This window comes from Acanthochromis polyacanthus, chromosome 12 (genome assembly GCF_021347895.1).
Source record: "Acanthochromis polyacanthus isolate Apoly-LR-REF ecotype Palm Island chromosome 12, KAUST_Apoly_ChrSc, whole genome shotgun sequence".
In the NCBI taxonomy this organism is placed as follows: Eukaryota; Metazoa; Chordata; class Actinopteri; family Pomacentridae; genus Acanthochromis; species Acanthochromis polyacanthus.
Window position 1 is genome coordinate 32,154,437 of NC_067124.1, and position 19,407 is coordinate 32,173,843.

Below are 19,407 nucleotides of genomic sequence, written 5' to 3' on the forward strand. Positions count from 1 at the left end.
TGCACTGCTTTCTATACCGTAATCTTACGAATCCCATTCTTTACTATAAAATTGGAGAAACAAGAATTAGAGACGGTACCAGCAAGCTGATTGACCACACAGCAGCTCACAATTATGGGGTTAATAATTTATGAGGTTGAAAGTTTCCATTAGTTCGTCCGTAATTAGTCATAAACTCTATTAAATTTTCAAAGTGTTGATCATTGCCAACTGACCAAACATCGAGAAGCTTAAAGTAATGACTTTAATGTGAGCTATAAAATGCATGGAAGTTCTGCACTTCTGCTGCCATTCATTAATAAATATAAGTACAGTAATGTGACCACAGCCTTTATATTTCTCTCCACAGTGTCAGTTATTTATGACAGATGTCAAGATTTTGTCTTTGAAGTTTTACCACAGAATGCTTTGCTATGCAAAACAATAGATTATAAATATCTATCTATCTGAATACTTTAAGCCTTCAATGTAAATGACATTTGCAAATTCAGCACAAAGAGCAATAACAGGACTATTAGCTCAGTTATTTAAATCACAGCCACACTCCCATTATTTTCAGTCATATTTATTTGATTTAGCAGTACAGTAGTAGTATAAGTAGAATGAGGTAGCTTTATTTCAGTTTATTATATCAGTTTTTGCCTCTTTGGTTCATGCTAATGCCTCGCAACACCTGATCGTCAACTAAAATACACATTTGAGTTGCTGTACAATTCCATAGAATGTGACATTAACTGTTGCACGCAAATTGTCAAACTCCCTTTGGGCACCAATAACACGATATTAAGCATCAATAATAATAGTCCATAATGGAATGTAACATGATTTAGAAGCGAAAAGATTTCAAAACTCGAAGCTCAATGGACAGCCGTTGGAGTAAATAGCTACAGGCACAAAAGCAATGACACTCCTCAACTTGTACTAACAGAACAGAGTTCTTATTGAGGCCTCTGTGCGAGTAAATTCATGCTTCTGCAAGGCTTCCTCCCTCACTATCATCCTGAGGTATCGGCACCTCCCCTGTTGCATGCTTCATATAATGCAAATGCAGCTTTTCCACTTCATCAAAGCCCGTATCGCATTCGATGCACTCCCATTCCCAGTACTTGTGCTCTCTGTGCAGGTCTGTTTCTTGTGACTCCTTCTCGTCCAGCTCTCGTCCCGTTTCTGATTCTACAGTGTCTGATTTTATCTCATCAGATGGGGCAGGCAGTTTGAAAACCTTGACTTGATGCACTGGCTCTCCACAATCAGACTCCTCAGAGTTTTCTTGCTCCCCAGACATAGAACCCTCGCTTTGACCTTCACTTTTCAGCACATTTTCCTCCATGTCGGCATTTTCTTCTGGTCCCTCAGCAGCGTTAGTGAGAAGTGTCTCCTGAGGCACACTTCTGGACCCGTTATGACATTTCAGATGTATTTTTTGGTGGAAAATTAATCTCCCACGATGGGAAAATTTCCTCCCACAGAATTTGCAGATGAAAGGCGTTGCAGCGGTGTCAGTGTCGACGTGTTTCCTGAGCTGTGCGGACACGTTTGAGCTGTTGTAACGCCTCGGACCGTGACTTTGCATGTGTTCATCTAGTGACGCTTCATCTCTGAAGCCTTGGGCGCAACTTAGACACCAAAACGGGTTCCGTTTATGCAGCTCAATGTGAGCAGCCCATGATTTTACAGTGGAGAAGGTTCTGTTGCACTGATTGCAACTTGGTTTAAACCACTGACGAGACTTGTGAACTCTCAGATGATTGATTAGCCGTGGTCGCCTTCTGAAAGACATCCCACAGTCTGGACACTCATACTTCTTTAATTTCTGCTCACTCAGGATCAGATTTGTCGCTGCAGTGGGCTGGGCGTCATGCAGAAGTAGGTGTTTTTTGAATGAAACCAGGTATGTATAGATCTTCCCGCAGACCAAGCAAGTGTAAACCTTTCGAAGTTGATCATCCAGTGACACCGTGGCAACGCTTTCTATTAATTCTACGGGATTTGTTTGTATCAAACTCTTCACGTCACACCCGTCTCCATCATCACTCGCACCGTCGTCTTCAACGTCTATTTCAGAAATCGTGCTGTCGTGCATCTTGGCTTCTTCCTCCTCGTCCTCCTCCTCTTCCTCCAGGGCATGCTGGTGCAGGTGAGTCTTATAGACCTCCGGATTTGTAAACTTCAGTCCACAATCCTCACATGTAATGTTGACTACAAAAGGGGAAAAAAAGCACACATTTTTAATCATTTTATAGGAAATCTTGTCAGTTCATAGTAGATATTTTTAGTATGTTAAATAACACATCTTGACAATTTTTCTATGAAATCTGAAGTTGCCAGTTGATTTCTAGTAACAGCGGCGAAATGGTGAGCTGTGATTTTCCATTCCATTAAATAGAAAAGGAAAATCTGTCCTAACAGCATCAGTAGATCTATTGAACCTTTTAGGTGTTTGTAAAATAAAGACCATTTGTGATACATTTTTGAAGGCTGGAGTCAAATAATTATGGATTGCAGACTGGACTCCAATTCATTTTTGTCCATCTCTGAATTATAGGAAGGTGCTTCAGGTCAGACTATCACAATATCGAGATGATATAAACTCACCAGCAATTTATAATCTACTCCAACCCTATGCAACAGCTCTGCCACTATTTCTGCTTTTATGAAACTTCAGTTTTTGTTGTCAGAATGGTGATAACTCTGCTTTATTTGCTAGAATGAAAACAATTGAGACAATTTTTCAATAAACATAGGTTTTAAGCAGTGATATTAACAGAGTTTCTTTTACCGAAGTATAATGGACTCTTTTGTTTATCAAATGATAAGACATAACAGCATAAAGGAGTAGAATAGTCTGGAAATACCCTGTTAATGAAATATTGAGGTCATATTGAGGTCATGGTGTGCTGGAATGCAGTACCTCCCATTACTGTGCACAAAGGGGAAGAATATCGGCAATGAAATGTAATCCAGCCAAGTCCACAGTCTAGTGCCATTTTAGTAGGTTCACATGTGGTAGCTACATGTTAAAACCAGAAAAGTTTGCAGCCTTTCTTTATTCAATAATAATCAACTGAGGTTTGAGCTACAAACTTTCACAAAAGTGTGAGTGATGACTCAGGACCAAGGCAACACTTACGGTCTAAAACTAGAAAGATATATTTAACAGGAAATTTAAAAAAAAAAAAAAAAAAAGCAAATTCTGAGGTTTGACAAGCTAGAACAGAGGACTATTTGGATTTTTGTGTATGTCAAAACAGCAGATAGTTCCTGTTAATAATGGGCTATTTCAACAAAAAGACAGAAAAATTATACTAAATCAGTATAGGAGACAGCAAATAAGTCATTTGAAAATCCTGTCTAAATTTTGGATATCCATTCATTTATGAGGTTTTTATATTGCATATTTATTATAATTTAAATTTGATATTTTTAATGCACCAATTTATGTATTAACTATATAACTAACTGTTTGGCTTTCAGTGGCACATTACAGGCTGTCTATATATTTCACATTGTGAGTAATACCTATGAAAATGTATTTCTTATGTGACTGTTACACTCTGAAATGCATACTGGTAAACACTCTCAGCAATCAGAAAAACCAAACATTAAGGGAAACCAGACTGATAACACTACCTACATTGATACTGATAAAATGAATCACACAACTCAATATTTTCCGCAAATACTAATCGATTTATTTTTTACTTTTAGACACCTTTAATCCTCTTTCGTTCTGAAACAGCAAGTTAAACAAGTAGTCATATGGGTCATCTAGGGCAAAAAAAATGGGAGGGGGAAAGGAAAGACTTTATAAATTAATACAGTAAAGTACTATTTTCACTATAAACAACGATCCTACAAGAACAGAATCACTATTTTAGTTGAAGTAACTAAAAGTCTTTCCACAAGATTGAAATATAACATTGAAAAGAAACAACATAGGAATTCATATTAATGCAAGATGTATTGTACAAAACATAATTACTTGACTTAAGTTTTTGTTACACTGCCATTTCTTTAATTTTCAAAATAGTGCACATTGTTGAATTTCACATGATTTATGTTTTTAAGCAATATGCAACTCATTCAGCACAATTTCAGGTGTTAAAAATAACAGCAGCATCATTAGTGTGTGTGTGTGTATATTTATATTTGCGGTGCAGATGTGTTTCAGTGTCTTCATAAAGTTTGCAATAAGTAGTGTATCAACAGCACATTTCATTTCTCAAAGGACTGCAATTGTATGAGGACAGACATGCATAAATGCTTTAAATCTGTTTTTTAATATATTTAAATGTAAATTCCAACACTTAAGCCAGTGAATCCCGCAAAGGTAATAACAAGGGTCAACTGACAATCATTCAAAAATGGTGGCTCAAAACTACGCATTATTGACATCAACCTAAGGGTATAAAAGCGGTTATACTTTCACATTTGTACACATACTACTCCAGTGTAAAGGAAAAGCCTGAGAATAGGAAAATAACCTCAGAAATTGTTATTTTTTTTAACTATAAAGAATCTCAAATTATGTACAAACAAATCGGGAAAGTATGTTACTACTTGAAGGCCCAACAGAAAATTGTCTAGCTTAACGGCCCCACAATCTACAGTGTCATCAGCTCGTTTTTGTTCGCTTTCTTTAATAATGTCCGCGGGCATGCTCGATATAGTGCTGGTGCAAATCAGTTTCTTGACAAAAAGTAGTTCCACATTCAAGGCAAGAAAGGCTGTTTGTATTTCCAGATGAGACTGCAGCAGTGGGGGCGGCGCTCGGTCTTCTGTAATCGCTGATACATTCCTGGTGGTGATCGATAAGGTCTTGGATTTCACTGAAGGTCCGGGGGCAAACGGAGCACCGGTACGAGTCGCCGCCATTACACTGCTGAGCTCTGTGGTTTTGTAAAGCAGCTGGTGAAAGGAAGGCTTTGCCACAGTGTTGGCACTTATGGCTACTTTGCGAGTGGCTTGTGGCGGGGCTGAGCGTCGGTCGGATCAGTGCTGGAGATGGAAAACACTTCCCTTGGCTGTCAGGAGTGGGCAGGTTGGGTTTGAGAAGCTTTGAGGTCATGGCGGTGCCGAGTCTGTAGCGAACCTCATTCGGGAGCCGACAGCGGACTTCGTCGTGCCAGGCGAGGTGCTGCTGCAGCTGATTCTCGGTCCAGAAGCCGTGGCAGCACAGAGCACAGCAATAAGGCCGGCTCCTCGCTTTGGTCTTATGGGTACCTAACTGCTCCTCCGTTTGGAATGCTTTCCCACACTTCTTACACTTGAAGAGGCATTTGATGGCGTGGTCTGACAGGCGGCCGAGCAGTGGGGAATCCTCAGCTTCAAGAGTTTGGATGTCCAGTGTAGACTCATGCTTTGCCTCCGAGCAAATTTTCTTATGCTCGATGAGGCCAACTGCAGAACTGAACTGTTTCCCGCAGTCAAGACACGATGCAGGCAGGGGGTCTGATCTGATTTTCTTGTTTGCTCTGTCAACAGGGCTAGTTTTCACCAATGCTGTGTCGCTTTGTGGAGCTGATGAATCTTCCGTCGTGTTGACTTCGCTGCTAGAGGCAACGGGCTCCATTTTAACACTCACATGTACCATGTTTTTGCCTTTTGTGCCCTTTGAGTGGGCCTGCCATTTATGAGCACGCAGACCTCTTGCATTGGCAAAAGTCATAGTGCAGAGCTGACACCGATGAGATTTTTGCTTTAATGTCACGGATACTAACTCCCTCTCACTGCAGTTTATATCAGCTTGTTCTGAGACCTGATCTAACAGTTCTAGTGGCTCATCTCCTTGACGGTCTGTAGCCTCCAGCATTTCACTGTGCTCGTTTTCATAATGAGCGGCTAACAGTGAACTCTGCGCAAATGTTTTGTTACATTCAGGACATGAAAACTGCTCCGGTGTGCTGCCACTCTCCGAATCGGGCTCAGTTTTGATTTGACAATGAAGACTGAACAACTGGTGGCGCTGGAGAACATGCCGGTTGAAAAACTGTTTGCCACACTTCTCGCAGTGAAAAGGTCCGTCCTCCGTCTTGTGGCTCAGAGATTTCAAATCGTCTTTCAGCAACGGCCGTGAGCATTTCTTATCTTTGTGCCATCGTCTGTGGGAGCCGAGGGCTGCGTTGGTCATGAATCGCCTCCCACATTCTGAGCAGTGAAATATTCCTTTAGTTGGCTCGTCTTGTTTAGGTTTCATAAACATCACAGAAATGGCCAAATTTGATTTTGCTTCAGATTTGTCGTCCTCACAATGGATTCGTTTGTGAAAATTCAAAGCTCCAACCATTGAAAAACTTCTGTCACAGTTGTTGCATTTGTATTTCAAATTGCTTGTACTTGGGCTTTCTACGTCGCCTACACCCGTGAGATTTTCATTGTCTGTTTCATTCTTTACTTCAGTGTGCACCTTAAACTGGTCTGAGCTTTGCTCTGTGCTAATGTTGATACTGTCTTTGTTCAATTTCGGATCATTATCGTCTAAGAATTCTGTCTTCTCGACGACCAGACTCTCTCTTTTAATGCAAAGTTTTTGATGAGCCCTTAAAGAGACCTTGTTGCTGAAATGTGCGAGGCATGTCGCACACTGCAGATCCTCCAGGCCAACTGCGGATCTTGGCGACGAGGGGGAGTGCCCGGTCTCGTAACCGTGGCTTTTCATATGAAACTGCAGCGCTTTTTCCCGCGAAAACAGCTTCCCGCAGTCAGGGCAGCTATACGTGTTCTTTTTCAACTGCTCAACCTGATGCTGAAAAGACTTTATGGGTGGTGGGAGTAACTGGTCGCTATGCACCACCTGGTGTCTGAGGAGGCTGGAAAAAAGACGGAACGACCTACTGCAAAGCTCGCATTTGTGATTTCCGTTTTCATGTTTGCGCATGTGCAACGCCATAATGCCCTTGTGGCGAAACTTTCTGCCACAAACTGGACATGCAACCTTAGTGCCGGAGCGTGGGTGTCCGTTAACAGAGTGCAGAGATCCTACACCTTTTCTCAGCCTCAAATCTGTACACTCTGTCTGACTTTGCTTGTGATGGGAGTAAGCCCCTAATGACCAAAACCCTTTTCCGCATTGTTCGCAATGATATATCTTTGGGCCCAGTAGGGTTTTCTTTGGATTGTATTCTTTTTTACTAGCTGCAATATTTTCCTTCTTTTGAGCTGAGCAAGTTTTCATGTGGTTAAAGAGGTTAGCTGCATGCGAATAAGACACCGTGCAATCTGGGCACTGGAATGGTTTTCTTTTGGGATGATGTAATTGATGAGAAACTAAAGCAGATAAACGAGAGAAAAATTTGCCACACTCTTTGCATGTCAGATTTTGCCCCTCTAAACCCTCTGCCTGATCCAACACGTCACTGCTTGGGTTTTGAGCATTGTGGGTTTGTACGTGATTACAGTGTTCTGTAACGCTACGGGCTTCATGGCCACACGTGTTGCATGTGTAAGCTGCCACTGACTGACCTTGAGTCTGTTGATTTCTCCTCCTATGAACGCCATGCCACATTCTGTGAACGCGCAGTGATGAGGGATTAGTGAACCAGCGGTAACACTCTGGACAATCATGTCTTTCCTCTGTTGGTGTATTCTCGGCTTCGCTTGCTATCAGTGCACACTGCTCGTCAGCTTGCTCAAAGTCAACTTGTACAATTTTCAAGTCTATCTCCGATTTTGAAATTAGAAGATTTCCAGTGGAAACTTCGTCATCTCTTACGTCCTGATCAGATTCACACAGCAGCTCAAGATCGGGCTTCACGTCTTGGACTGGCTCGTCCTCAGATTCACTCGCACTGATCACTTGTACATTAAAGTCTCCAGGTTCGTAACTCTCCATGTCTTCATCAGTGTCATTTACATAAGTTTCTTCAGCCATACTAGGAGGAAGAAAGCTCTCTGGCTGCACTTTAACCTCTGGAGAAGACTCCAGGTTTTCTTTCATGCCACTTTCCAGTACTTGGTCTTGAGATGGGAGAGAGGAACTCCTCTGGGCTGCCTCCTCTGTTTCTTTATAAACATCTGTGTGTAAGAGCTCATGAGAATGAAGTGCAGAAGCTCTGGAAAACTTAAGCCCACAGCTTTTACATTCAAATGCCTTTTTCTGCAGCTGACACACTTGATGAAGAAATGACTTTGCCGGGGTCTCATCACTGTGTGCAGTGCGCTGATGTCTGTAGTAGAACGTCAGAGTCATGAATACTTTTCCACATTCCTCACACGGGAACCTTTGTGCACAATCATCTGAGTGATTAGCATGCCATCGCTGATGGTTAAAAAGGGCAATATGGCCACTGAAAGCCTTTTGACACTCATTACAGTAAAACTCACTGCTGCTCTTCTTTGGTTTTGGTATCATTTCTTCTGGAGAGCACAGGCTGTTGCGGCTAAATCGCTGATGCGTTTTAAGTCGCATCAGGGCAGAGAAAGATTTACCACATGAACACTTGTGACGTTTTTCAGAACAGTTTTCTGTCTGAATTTCACTGGGATTAGTTTCTAACACTGACTCTCCTGTCTGAGTGGCATCTCTTGAGCTCCTGTTTGACTTTACCAACTTTTCCTCATGACAACGACGATGGGCGTCAAGAGCTGAAGCTCGAGAATAATTCCGCCCACAGGACTCGCACTGGAAGGACTTCTTTTTCACATCTTCAAGCTCATTAAAAACTGATTTGGTGGGCTGACTGTGTGAGCGCCGATGGTTGAGGAAGTGTCCAATCACAACATAAGATTTCCCACAGTCTGGACATTCATAGGAGTGCTGCTTTGGGATACCAGAATTAATCTGAATGTCAGACTCCTCCTGAGATCTTTGATCATGGGTCTCTTTCATATGCGAGTGGAATTCACTCAGTTCAACAAATGAGAGTGAACATATAGTACAAAAAAGGGGCGTTTCACTGTCCTTTTCTGCATTACGTAATCCATCGGACTGTTCGTTTAAATACACATTTTCCTCCGGGTGCTGCTGGCGATGCTCCAAGTAGGCTGCCTCTTCTCTGAAGGCTTCTCCACAATCCCGACAGCAGAAAACCCCAACCCCTAGAAATAGAAAGGGGAAAATAGGAGGTCAAAGCCACTCCTGTTTCCAGAAAAGGTAAGAAAGGAAAAATAAAAAGCAAAACACAAAAACACAGGTACAAAACAGGTCTTTATTTTAAATAGAATTCCAGTTTACAGTATTGTCACACAACAGTAGAATTTCCATACAGGAAGGATAAAAACTGACGACTGAAAAATTACATTTGACATTAAAAAAAATAAATCACTCAGTGCTGTTAGTGAGTTGATTATACACTGCTTAACCTAATCACCACTGTAAAGTTTCATCATTCGGTTACTGGACAGCTGCATGAGTTGTGTTTCTAAATGTGCAAATGTTTCCACAGCACCAGCAGTCTGTGGCACTGCATTACAAGTTGTGTCAGCACAACAACTAATTTTCTTGACTGCAAATGCAATGCTGATGTCAAACTGAATGTGCATATATCAGCCCAAAATTAAAGGGGTATAAATTTGCTTTTTTTAAAAAGCCATGATGTGATGATGGTAAACTGTTTTTGTTTGTTCAGAACCCTGGTTTAAAAAGCAACCATGTTCATTTAAGATTTTCTGACTGACAGCACAGCACATTTTTAGGATGAGGTCACACTAGCAAGCAGAAGATTGGCCAATAACATTGAAGATATTCTGATGTTGCCTTAAATTGCCTTATGAGAAACTACCAGTGGGATGCAAGAATCCAATGCAGTATCAATGCTGTTATTCGTTGCCTAACAGCAAAAATTGTTGAACAAAATGCTCCCCCCCCAAAACAGTAAATATTTTTCTGTCTTATGAGAAACAAAAGTAATTCTTTTCACTGGTTTTGTCATTGTCAAAAATATTAGTCTATTTTACAACAATAAAAAAAACTCTAAATCAATTAGAAAGTTCTTACAGAGAACTTGATAATTAGCTGTCATTATCGATCAAGTGTTAATAGTTAAAAGCACTGTTTAAATTAACCCATATATCATTCATTGTCACTGAAAACATGATGTTAAAGGAGAATTTCGGTTTTTTTCAACCTGGGGTCTGTTTTCATATGTCATTTCATACATGTGAGTGATGGAGAAATGAGTGTCCCACAACATACTAGACACTCGTTGAGACTATCTGAACCGGTCAGTGTGGGAAAAAAAGCACGTTAGGGCGGACTTTGACGCAGGGGGGCCAGCTGCCCCATACTTTTCGCTAGCTGAGCTGCTAGCTGAGCTGCTAGCTGAGCTGCTAAGCTGCCTGCCTGGCTAAATACTGGAGCTATGTCAAAAATTCATTTCTCCATCACTCACATGTATGAAATGACATATGAAAATAGACCCCAGGTTGAAAAAAAACAAAGTTTGCCTTTAAAGGAGAAAGTTTTATTTTGGAATGCATTTACATTTGAAATACAACAGAAGTGCCTGGTCGACATATGTGCTATATTATCAAGAAATTGCAAGTTTGTTCCTGCCCGTCAGTTTGGACTAGAAATAGTATTATTATTATTTAGGTAGCAGAGCTTGATAAGCTGATGCTAGATGGCTAATACTGATAAAGTAAAATATCACGGCAAAGCATAAAATAAGTGAGTCATAATTAAGGGTGTCACAGACTGAACCCTGGACACGGCTTCACACTGCAACCAAAATGGTCGTATTTGCAACCTTGTTCTGAGAGTGTGCAAGTTAAAACTTCAAGTGGTCTCATTCGTGCAAGTGCATGATGATCATTAAGCTGTATTGGTGTCACTCTAACCACCGCAGGCAGTAGATGCATTAACCACAGTGGTGCAAAGTAGTACTTTCATAACTTTGGTGTACTGCCCTGTATGCCATTCTCATGAAATGTACCTGCATCAGACAGATATGACATTACTTATTTGACTCTTTTCAAAGTACACTTTGGTCACACACCTGTTTGAGCACACTGCAGCCACCATGCAGTAGCTACTGCAGCCTGCAATGTGAGGCATTTAGCGAATTTTGATAAATTGTAGTATCTATCTATAAAAAAATGTTCAGCATTAGATGTGTTTTGCCTGTGATAAGGTGGGAGGTGCGACTCTGCTGGCTCTTATTCATGCAAAGAACATACGCCATGCCTGAACTGCATTGTTCAAATGTTACAAAACTGATTATTACGACATTTTTTCAAATGTCTGTGATCTGCAGATTAACTTTTCACATCTGTGGTGTGTCAGCTTCACCAGACCAAACAATAAATATTGCTCAGCTGAAACCACAGGACTTTTTTTCCCATTTGCACATAACGTACTAGTTGATAACTAATAGACTGCACATTCCAGCACTAAGAATAATGATAATGTATTCACACTGGAGCTGAAGCCATACTTGAACAGACTTAGCTAAATGCAAAGGCTGCGAATTAGAATAGGCATTATGAAGTGCATCTAACCACGGTTTAGTTTTTATCACTTTGTTTAGCTTGATTGCTGAATGTGCAATGCTAAGATGACTTTGACGATTATCCTATAATATTTTTTTTAATTTGTTTTGATTAAGCAAACAAGGTGACAGGTTTTGTAAAAAAAAAATGTTCCATCTCCTATGCCTTGAAAAATGTGTAATTTAAGTTTGAGGCCATTTATTTCTTGTTTTTAGAATATACAACAGTCCATAATTTGATGGTGGCTCATGTGATAGACATGTGAAGACCCATCACATGTTGAATCAATTAAACCTTAAATATCGAGCCAAAGCCTTAAAAGGTCATATTGCAAATTCTAATACCCGTTATAAAGAGTACAATTAGATATTTTCCCAAATCGCTAAGCGCACATTCACACAGTATTCAGGCTACGTCCTTATGGACATTGTATTGATTTAATACATAACACCGATCATTACATGAAAGAATATCTAAAAACGCAAATTGGAAAATTAATGCGACTTCTTAGTGACAATTTCCGTAAAAAAAACACTTATTTTTGCCATATGTATGTAATGTTTCTGTATTGAAGTTAGTGTGTAAGGGTAACACACGTGATCACAATAGTGTTTTAGTATTAACAACGCTAATATTGAAGTTGTGGATAAATCCTGGATACTTACGATCAGCAGTGTCCTCAGTCGGTGGACCGGCGTTGTTTTCAGAGGTTGTGTCGCCATCACAGGGCTTGTTTTCAGCTCCGTCCTCTCCTCTGGTCGATGCTGGAGCAGATTCGTCCATCTTGGTGTGGCTGTTTGCTAGTGCTAGCTCACCCAGGCTAGTGCTCGTTATCTTAACAGAGCCACCGTTGTGTTGGAATAGTTTTAACTACGGCTCAGTCAGCTCAACCGGCGTGAAGATAAGCTAAAAAAAAAAAAAAAAACGTGCATGTTAATCTAGCTCGTTACCACTTCAGGATGCAACGTCTTATTTATGTTTTACTAAAGTGAGCGGTGATGAACAGAGCAGCTAACAGTCTTTCACACGCCTGCGCAATGTGCCTTTTCCTCCCCGGCGGAAGTGTCTTCTTCGTTTCTTTAGTTTCATTACACAAGACGGGCCTCTTCTTCTTCGTCTGTTTATTTATTCTTCCACAGCAGATTGCTGACCCCAAGTGAAGCGATGGTGCATTAGTCCTGAATATAAAAGCAGTACATTTATTTTTATTTTTTGCCTCTACCTACTAAGCCTTTACTACTTTATAGAGGAAAATATTTTTACTTTTTCTATTTCTATTTGATTGCTTGTTATTACCGCCCGGCAAAACTGCGTTTTCCGGAAGGTATTGTTTTCACCTGCATGATCTTGCTTGCTTGCTTGCTTGTTTGTCTGTAACAATTTGGTTTCCGTGCGATAACTCCATAAAATATTGATGTAGCCTCACCATATTTGGTACACAGGTGTACCATAATAAGACACAGGTCAAGTTCGCATTTGGTGACCGTGACCTCATTTTCAAGGTCACAGGGGTCATCTTTGTCGCCGGGCGGTCCAAGCTTGGTAAAACTGTCTAGTTTTTCATATTACGTTTTTTTTAAATAAAACATACAGTCAACAGTTATGCTCAAAATGATTCATACAATTCAAATATTCAATATTAAGGCCAAATTTTAAATAATTCAGAAATTTAATTTCACCAATAGGTCTTGTCTGACTGGAGAAGTCATAATTAAGTCACTAAAAACATGTTCGATAGCCTAAAGAAAAATGACTTTTCTACATATGTATTCTATATATACACTACCATTCAAAAGTTAGGGGTCACTTAGAAATGTTCTTATTTTTGAAAAAAGGCAGTTTTTTTCCAGTGAAGATTACATTAATTTAATCAGAAATACAGTCTTGACATTGTTAATGTGGTAAATGACTATTCTAGCTGGAAATGGCTGATTTTTAATGGAATGAAAGATTCAGGTACACATTAATACAATAATATCTATTTTAAAATCTTTCCTGGTAACACTTGCATATTTTTACATAATATCTTCAGTTCAAAACTATCCAAGTTTTTCAAAATTCATTGCTCCCATTTTTACTTATTTTACTAGCTTTGTTCATAAGGTTGGCTGTGAAATATGGCACCACACCACGTTATAATCAAAGGCAGGTTTTATTTAATCCAATATGTAGACATCATGGGAAAAATCTTCCATGCTAAAACAGTGGATAGAGGTAGAAGGGCACATTTTTGAATCGGTGAATGTTAAAATGCACAGGAACGTGACTTTTTTTTCTTTTTTAATTTTTTTTTTTTTTACAAATGTACGGATGTGTTTATTATACAGTAGTAATGAAGCTTGTCAGTCACTTATTGGGCCACCAAAGCTAACCAAATGCCCATTTTTCATCACGGAGGAGATGAGTTTGTGTAGTCAGCTAAATCTACAGTTACGGAATGAAATCATTCATTATTCACAAAAATACATTTAAGTACTCAAAAGTGGAATTCTATAAATATGGGTACAATCCAATCTGAAATATTCATTCTGGCAAGAGATGCACATTACATGGTACTCAGTTTACAGTAGTTAATATGTACGGCCAACCAGAAAATGGTTTAAAATCTAATTATCCACCGCAACACTTATGACACATCAGCGAAGATTTGCTGTATTTGAATGAACCAATTGGAGTTGAGCATTCACTTCTTATTTTTCATGTTTGTTTTGACATTGCAAAAATATTAATGACAAAACATCACATAACTAGAAGTTTGTCATAAAATCCACTTGTCGACAACAGTGTCATCACTAACTGTGTTATCGTGCCAAATCCTCGGTTACCAATAATGACCCAAACATTACATTTACAGAAGACTCTTACTGTGAAATGACCTTTACATGTTATTTCTGTTGAGAGACACTTGCTGTGACCAAATTATCATGATGACAACTTTACTTACGAGATATCTGGACCCAGCCAGGATTCTACTGTACGTGTACAGCTTTTCCGTGTATGTTCTGACGAATGTAACCTGCGAGCACAACAACTCCCGTCACCACTCCAAAAGCAATATCGCACATTTCTTTACAGTATCTTCGAAAGAGTTGCTCTGCATTTTGGGAGTGAGGTCACATTGTTGAGTCTACCTTAAGCACAAACTAGGCCTAGAATACCAAGACAGCAGACATGCAGACTGTACTCATAAAAGGCACACAGTATACTGTACATGAAGACACACAGTACAAATGGTTCAGGACATATGAACAGAACTATAAAAGTACTAATATTATCTAAATCTAAATGTCATTGGCAATAAATGAAATGTAGATCGGTGAATCTCATTTATCTGCACCCCGAGAAGTATTTGGATAACAAATGCATTTGTAAAGATAGTGAAACCAATTTAATGGCACATGTGCACACTCTTTAAGTGTAAACACACTGTGCAATTTAATTTGGAGCTAAAAGACTTAAAATTAAATGTGCATCAAGTGCGCAAACTAAACGAAGTTTCACCTTCCTCTTTTTGTGTCTAATGCCCATCCATTCACTTAACTGGGTCAAACGGCACCACTGCGTGTCAAATAAATGAGGTTCCACCGAATCACAATTATAAAAACATAACTAAGTCTTATCGCTAGTACAGAAATATCAGATCTCTCCTTGTGCATGTTGCAAGTAATGCATTTGTAGATCCAGCTCCCGGGGAAGAGAGCACCCGCATATCATGCATTGGAGAAGCCGTTCTGGGGAAAAAGGCAAACGGGGTCCGAGTTTGTGAGGTTCTGTCCGAGGAGCAAGTTGAGGTAGGGGCAGGGTCTGTGCGATGTGTGGCCTGTCACTCATGACTGCCTGTGGGGTGAAAAAAATATTTGGGTGTGGAGGTCTAGAGAGTGCCCCAACTGCGACAGAGTGAAGAGGGTGAGGGCCAGGCAAAGCAAGAGGAGGGAGTGGAGCAAGTGGAGGTGAAAAAAAAGGAGAGGGCTGATTTATGATTATTTGAGTGCCCGTTACCATTGGTTGCTGCTGCAGCTCCTGTCCATTGCCTGGTTTAAGTTGCCCCGTGAGCAGCGTTTGAGGACCCACAGGGTTACTTTGGAAGCCCCATACCGGCGTGCCCAGCCCCTGACTAAAGCGATGAGGCTCGTACTGAATGGAGATGGGAACCTTCTGTGTCGCTGTCTGCACGCTGGCCCAGCCAGATGACACCTGCTTCTGCAGCTGAAAATCTTGACTATTTACTAATTTCTCAGTGGAGTTTATAGTCTTTGGAATTCCTGGTGGTGTTTGTATGTCCCACAAGGTGCTACTGACCCCATGAGAAACAGGAGTTGAAATTGGCATAGCACTGCTTTGGTCTATTTGAGCTGAGGTGGATGCACCTGCAGAGCCGGAAGCCCATGGCTTTTGTGGCTCACAGCCGTTCCATGGCTTCTCTGGCTGGCTAACAGTCGACGGTATTCCTTGAGGATTGCTCATGTCCCACACTCGGTCTTCTTTCTTAGGAGGTGTGGACAGCTCCTTTTGGGATGACACGGAGGTAACAGGCCATCGTGGCAGCTGAAGCTCTTGACCAAGCTTATTCGGAGAGCTCTGTGAATTTACCAGTGGAGCAGGCCTGATACTCCACAGAGCAGCTCCGTCAATGTAGGAGGAGGGAAGAGAGAAATCATGCTTCACAACGCTGGTGGACGCCAGCACTGTGGATGTGGGTGTGCTACTCCAAGTAACAGTCTTGTGCTGCCTGTGCTGTGCCATCTCGCTCGCTGCTGATGGACTGGACTTTTTTGGCACAGATGCAGTATGAGAGCTGACAACAGAAGCTGCGCTCTCTTTCAAGTGTGACGAGTCTAAGCTCTGAGCCGATGTGGGGCCTGACTGAGTTATCAAAGGTCTATCTGCCCAGCCTGAGCTTCTCTGATGGTGCTGTTGAAGCCCCGCCTGCTGCGGAGCTCCATGTTGCTGCTGTGACGACGGGACGGGCATCACCTCTCCACCGTCCACCTTCCACTGCACCGGCTGGGGGTGCAGATCAGATATCCACGGCTCCTTCGGCGGCATGCTCTGTAAATCCAAGCGAGACGAGAGCAGGGAAGATGGCTGCTGCACTGCCCTGCCGTGCAACTCGGCGTCTCTAAGAGCAGAAACAGGATACGGAGGCTGCTGAGGGTTAACCATCCCTGAGCCTGCTAAAGGTCTAGACCAGCCCCACACAAGCCTCCCACCTCGTCTACCCCTGCTCCCCCTGCTCCCCCTGCCTCTCATCCTCGCGCTCACCGGGAGAGAATTATACGGGCTGAAACCCTGCCGCTTGCGAGCGTGGATTTTTTGGTGCACGAGCAGGCTGCTGAACCACGAGAAGGTTTTATGGCACTCATCACAGCGATGAGGCCTCTCTCCTGTGTGTGTGTTCATGTGATCACGGAGCAGATATGCTAATCCAAAGCTCTTGTCACACAAGTCACACTTATGAGGCTTGTCACCGTTATGCGATAACATATGGTGCTGCAGTTGGGTCTCGTCGCTGTAGCCTTTACGGCAGCTGGTGCAGCGGAATGGTTTTTCCTGATGCAGCTTTTGATGTGTTCGCATGTTCTGCAGGAAGGCAAAGTCCTTCCCACAGTCTGGGCATTTATATGGCTTCTTGCCTGTATGGATGATGAGATGTTGCTGTAAGTAGCTACTGAATCTAAAGCCCTTTCCGCACACTTTGCACTGGTAAGGCTTGTCCTTGGAATGTATGCGCATATGCAACTCTAACACTGAGCGATGGCGGAAAGTTTTCCCACACTCTGAACACTTGTATGATTTAACACTACTGTTTTCAGTTTTCCATTTCCCCTGCACATTTTCAGTGCTTAACGGGGTAAATTGTTTTTTCGTTGGTGCTGTCATTTTTTCTATATACTGTGCAATTGACTTGTGGACACTTAACAGATGTATATTTAAACTGGACTCATCGCGATAGACGCTCGGACAATGTGGACAGGTGTGGCCTTTATCCCAGGACTTGTTAATCTCCTTCGGGGGTCGAGGTGTCCTCTCCAGCTTCTCATACTCGGCCTCATGAATAAGCATGTGGGCTCTGAGGTTAGCTGGCACGCAGTAGGTCTGGGGACACAGAGGGCAGTTGAAGGTGCGTTTTGGTTCCTCGCTCTGGTTCGTGTTCTCTTTCCCCGGCCCTGTAGCTGCCACCTGCACCGGCACAGGAGGCTGTTTGCTGGGCTGCTCCTTGGCAGTTTCACGCAGCCTGTGCTGGCGGCAGTGTGCCTTCATGTTCTGGGCAAAAGCAAATTGTTTGCCACATTCGGGGCAGCGGAAGGGCTTCTGACCCGTGTGCAGATACTGATGCTGATGGAGGAGGCTGCTGTATTTAAAAGTCTTACCACAGATGTTGCACAGATGAGAGCGGCTGTTGTTGGTGTGCCGGCGCCGATGGTCCTCCATGACGGAGTAGTGTTTGAAAACCATCCCACACTCGGGGCACTCATACGGCTTGAGGGCGTTGTGACTCCTCTGGTGGATGCGCAGGGCCACGGCGTTCGGGACCGTTTGGTTGCACTCTTGGCATGTGTAGTGGCTCTCCAGGGAATGCATCATCATGTGCTTAGTGACGGACACCTTGAACTGGAACTCTTGGCGGCACAGGGGGCAGTGGTAAGGCTTTTCTACTGTACTGCTGCAGCTGTGGTCCCTCAGCCTGTCGGCCGTTGAGAAGATCCTCTCGCATTCTGCACATTCAAAGCTCCCCTCCTCCTTGGCCTGCACCTCCTTCTTGGGGGTGAGAAGCTGCTCCTCCTTCTCCTTATGTTCATTTCTGTGTTTAATGAGGCTGCTGCGGTGCTGAAAGGTAAGGCCGCATTCTTTACAGGTGAGGGGCATGAGCTCGTCCTCGTGAGCGTGGAAGTGGCGGTGGAGATTGAAGGTCTCGCGGCGGTCGAACTTCTTCCCGCACTCCTTGCACACCAAACGGCACTTTTTCTGTTTAAGAGTAGAATCCTCGCCTCGGTCCTCGTCATCGACCACGTCCTCCATCCCGTCCCCAGCTGGTGCAGTCTGTGACTGTTTCCCCCCCTCTGTGGTGATGTTGTCATCCACATGCTGCATGACTCTTGCACTCTCAGTGGCATTATTGAGGTCTGGAAGATAGAAAACACCTCACAGTACTGACAAACTAACAGTAAACAGGCTCAGTCTGCTAAACTGCATGCAACTAACACAACCATGCAACATAAGTTCCCACGAGCACCCACAGCGCAGGGGTACAGCTTGGTTTGTACATGTTGTGAGTGTGGTGGCAGCTCAGGTTAGCCTGGAGGCTAAAGCTAACAGTAAAATACATCAACAATGTTAGCATACCGCACTTATCATCTTCCTCCGTGTGTGTTTGCGGCTCCTCCTCGTCGTCGTCTTCCGTTTCTGACCAGTCGAAATCCCGCTGCTCTCCGCCCGGAGTCTCGGCCATCTTTTCAGGCGCCGTTAGGTCCTCCGGTGAAATGCATGTCGTTGTGTCGACTCCAGCACCGGACTCGACACTCACCTCAGAATGGCTGGCAGTGCAGCCGCCGTCGCTGCCACCGCGGGCTGCCTGCTCCTCTCCGGGGCTCTCCGCGGCTTCGTTACCTGCCGTTTCATCCCTCTGCCCTGAGCCGCAGCCCGTCTCCACTGCCTGCGTCCTCTCCCCAGATGTTTCCACCTCCTCCGCAGGGGTTTTCTGTCGTTTCGGAGACTTCGATGGGTCTACGGCGGCCATGTTTCACCCATGTACCCCCTCTGTCCAGACACACAGCCAGCACCGAGGCTTCTGGTGGAGACTTTCACAATAAGACGGTTACTACTGACAACCAGATGTTGTTCATGCTCTCAGCGAAGACGTTATAAACACCGAAGAGCACAAAATCATTCATGCCGAGGTAGATTTTTATTTATAGCTAATAGTTTTTTTTAAACAATACGTTTTTCTGGCTTGAAATGACACTAAAGTGACAAAAACAC

General features: G+C 42.7%; 2 protein-coding genes across 4 annotated transcripts; both read right to left on the reverse strand.

Annotated features, from left to right (window-relative positions):
• Positions 1–549: 549 nt before the first annotated feature.
• On the reverse strand, positions 550–12,496 carry si:ch211-261d7.6 (zinc finger protein 420). 3 transcript variants are annotated; one of them, XM_051957423.1, is made up of 3 exons: positions 12,093–12,496; positions 7,462–9,036; positions 550–2,199 (listed from the first exon to the last, which is right to left on the reverse strand). In XM_051957423.1, exons 1-3 carry the CDS (start codon positions 12,208–12,210, stop codon positions 965–967), a joined length of 2,928 nt encoding a protein of 975 aa, XP_051813383.1. In that variant the 5' UTR covers positions 12,211–12,496; the 3' UTR covers positions 550–964. The 3 variants fall into 3 exon arrangements, with proteins under 3 accessions (XP_051813383.1, XP_051813384.1, XP_051813382.1); XM_051957424.1 differs by lacking the exon at positions 7,462–9,036 and having other exon boundaries at positions 12,093–12,495; XM_051957422.1 differs by lacking the exon at positions 550–2,199 and having other exon boundaries at positions 3,182–9,036; positions 12,093–12,494.
• A 1,064-nt stretch (positions 12,497–13,560) lies between these two features.
• On the reverse strand, positions 13,561–19,302 carry zgc:66448 (uncharacterized protein LOC327401 homolog). The gene is made up of 2 exons (XM_022207427.2): positions 18,772–19,302; positions 13,561–18,551 (listed from the first exon to the last, which is right to left on the reverse strand). The coding sequence occupies exons 1-2, from the start codon at positions 19,163–19,165 to the stop codon at positions 15,064–15,066; spliced, it is 3,882 nt and encodes a 1,293-aa protein (XP_022063119.1). The 5' UTR covers positions 19,166–19,302; the 3' UTR covers positions 13,561–15,063.
• Between the last annotated feature and the right edge of the window lie 105 nt (positions 19,303–19,407).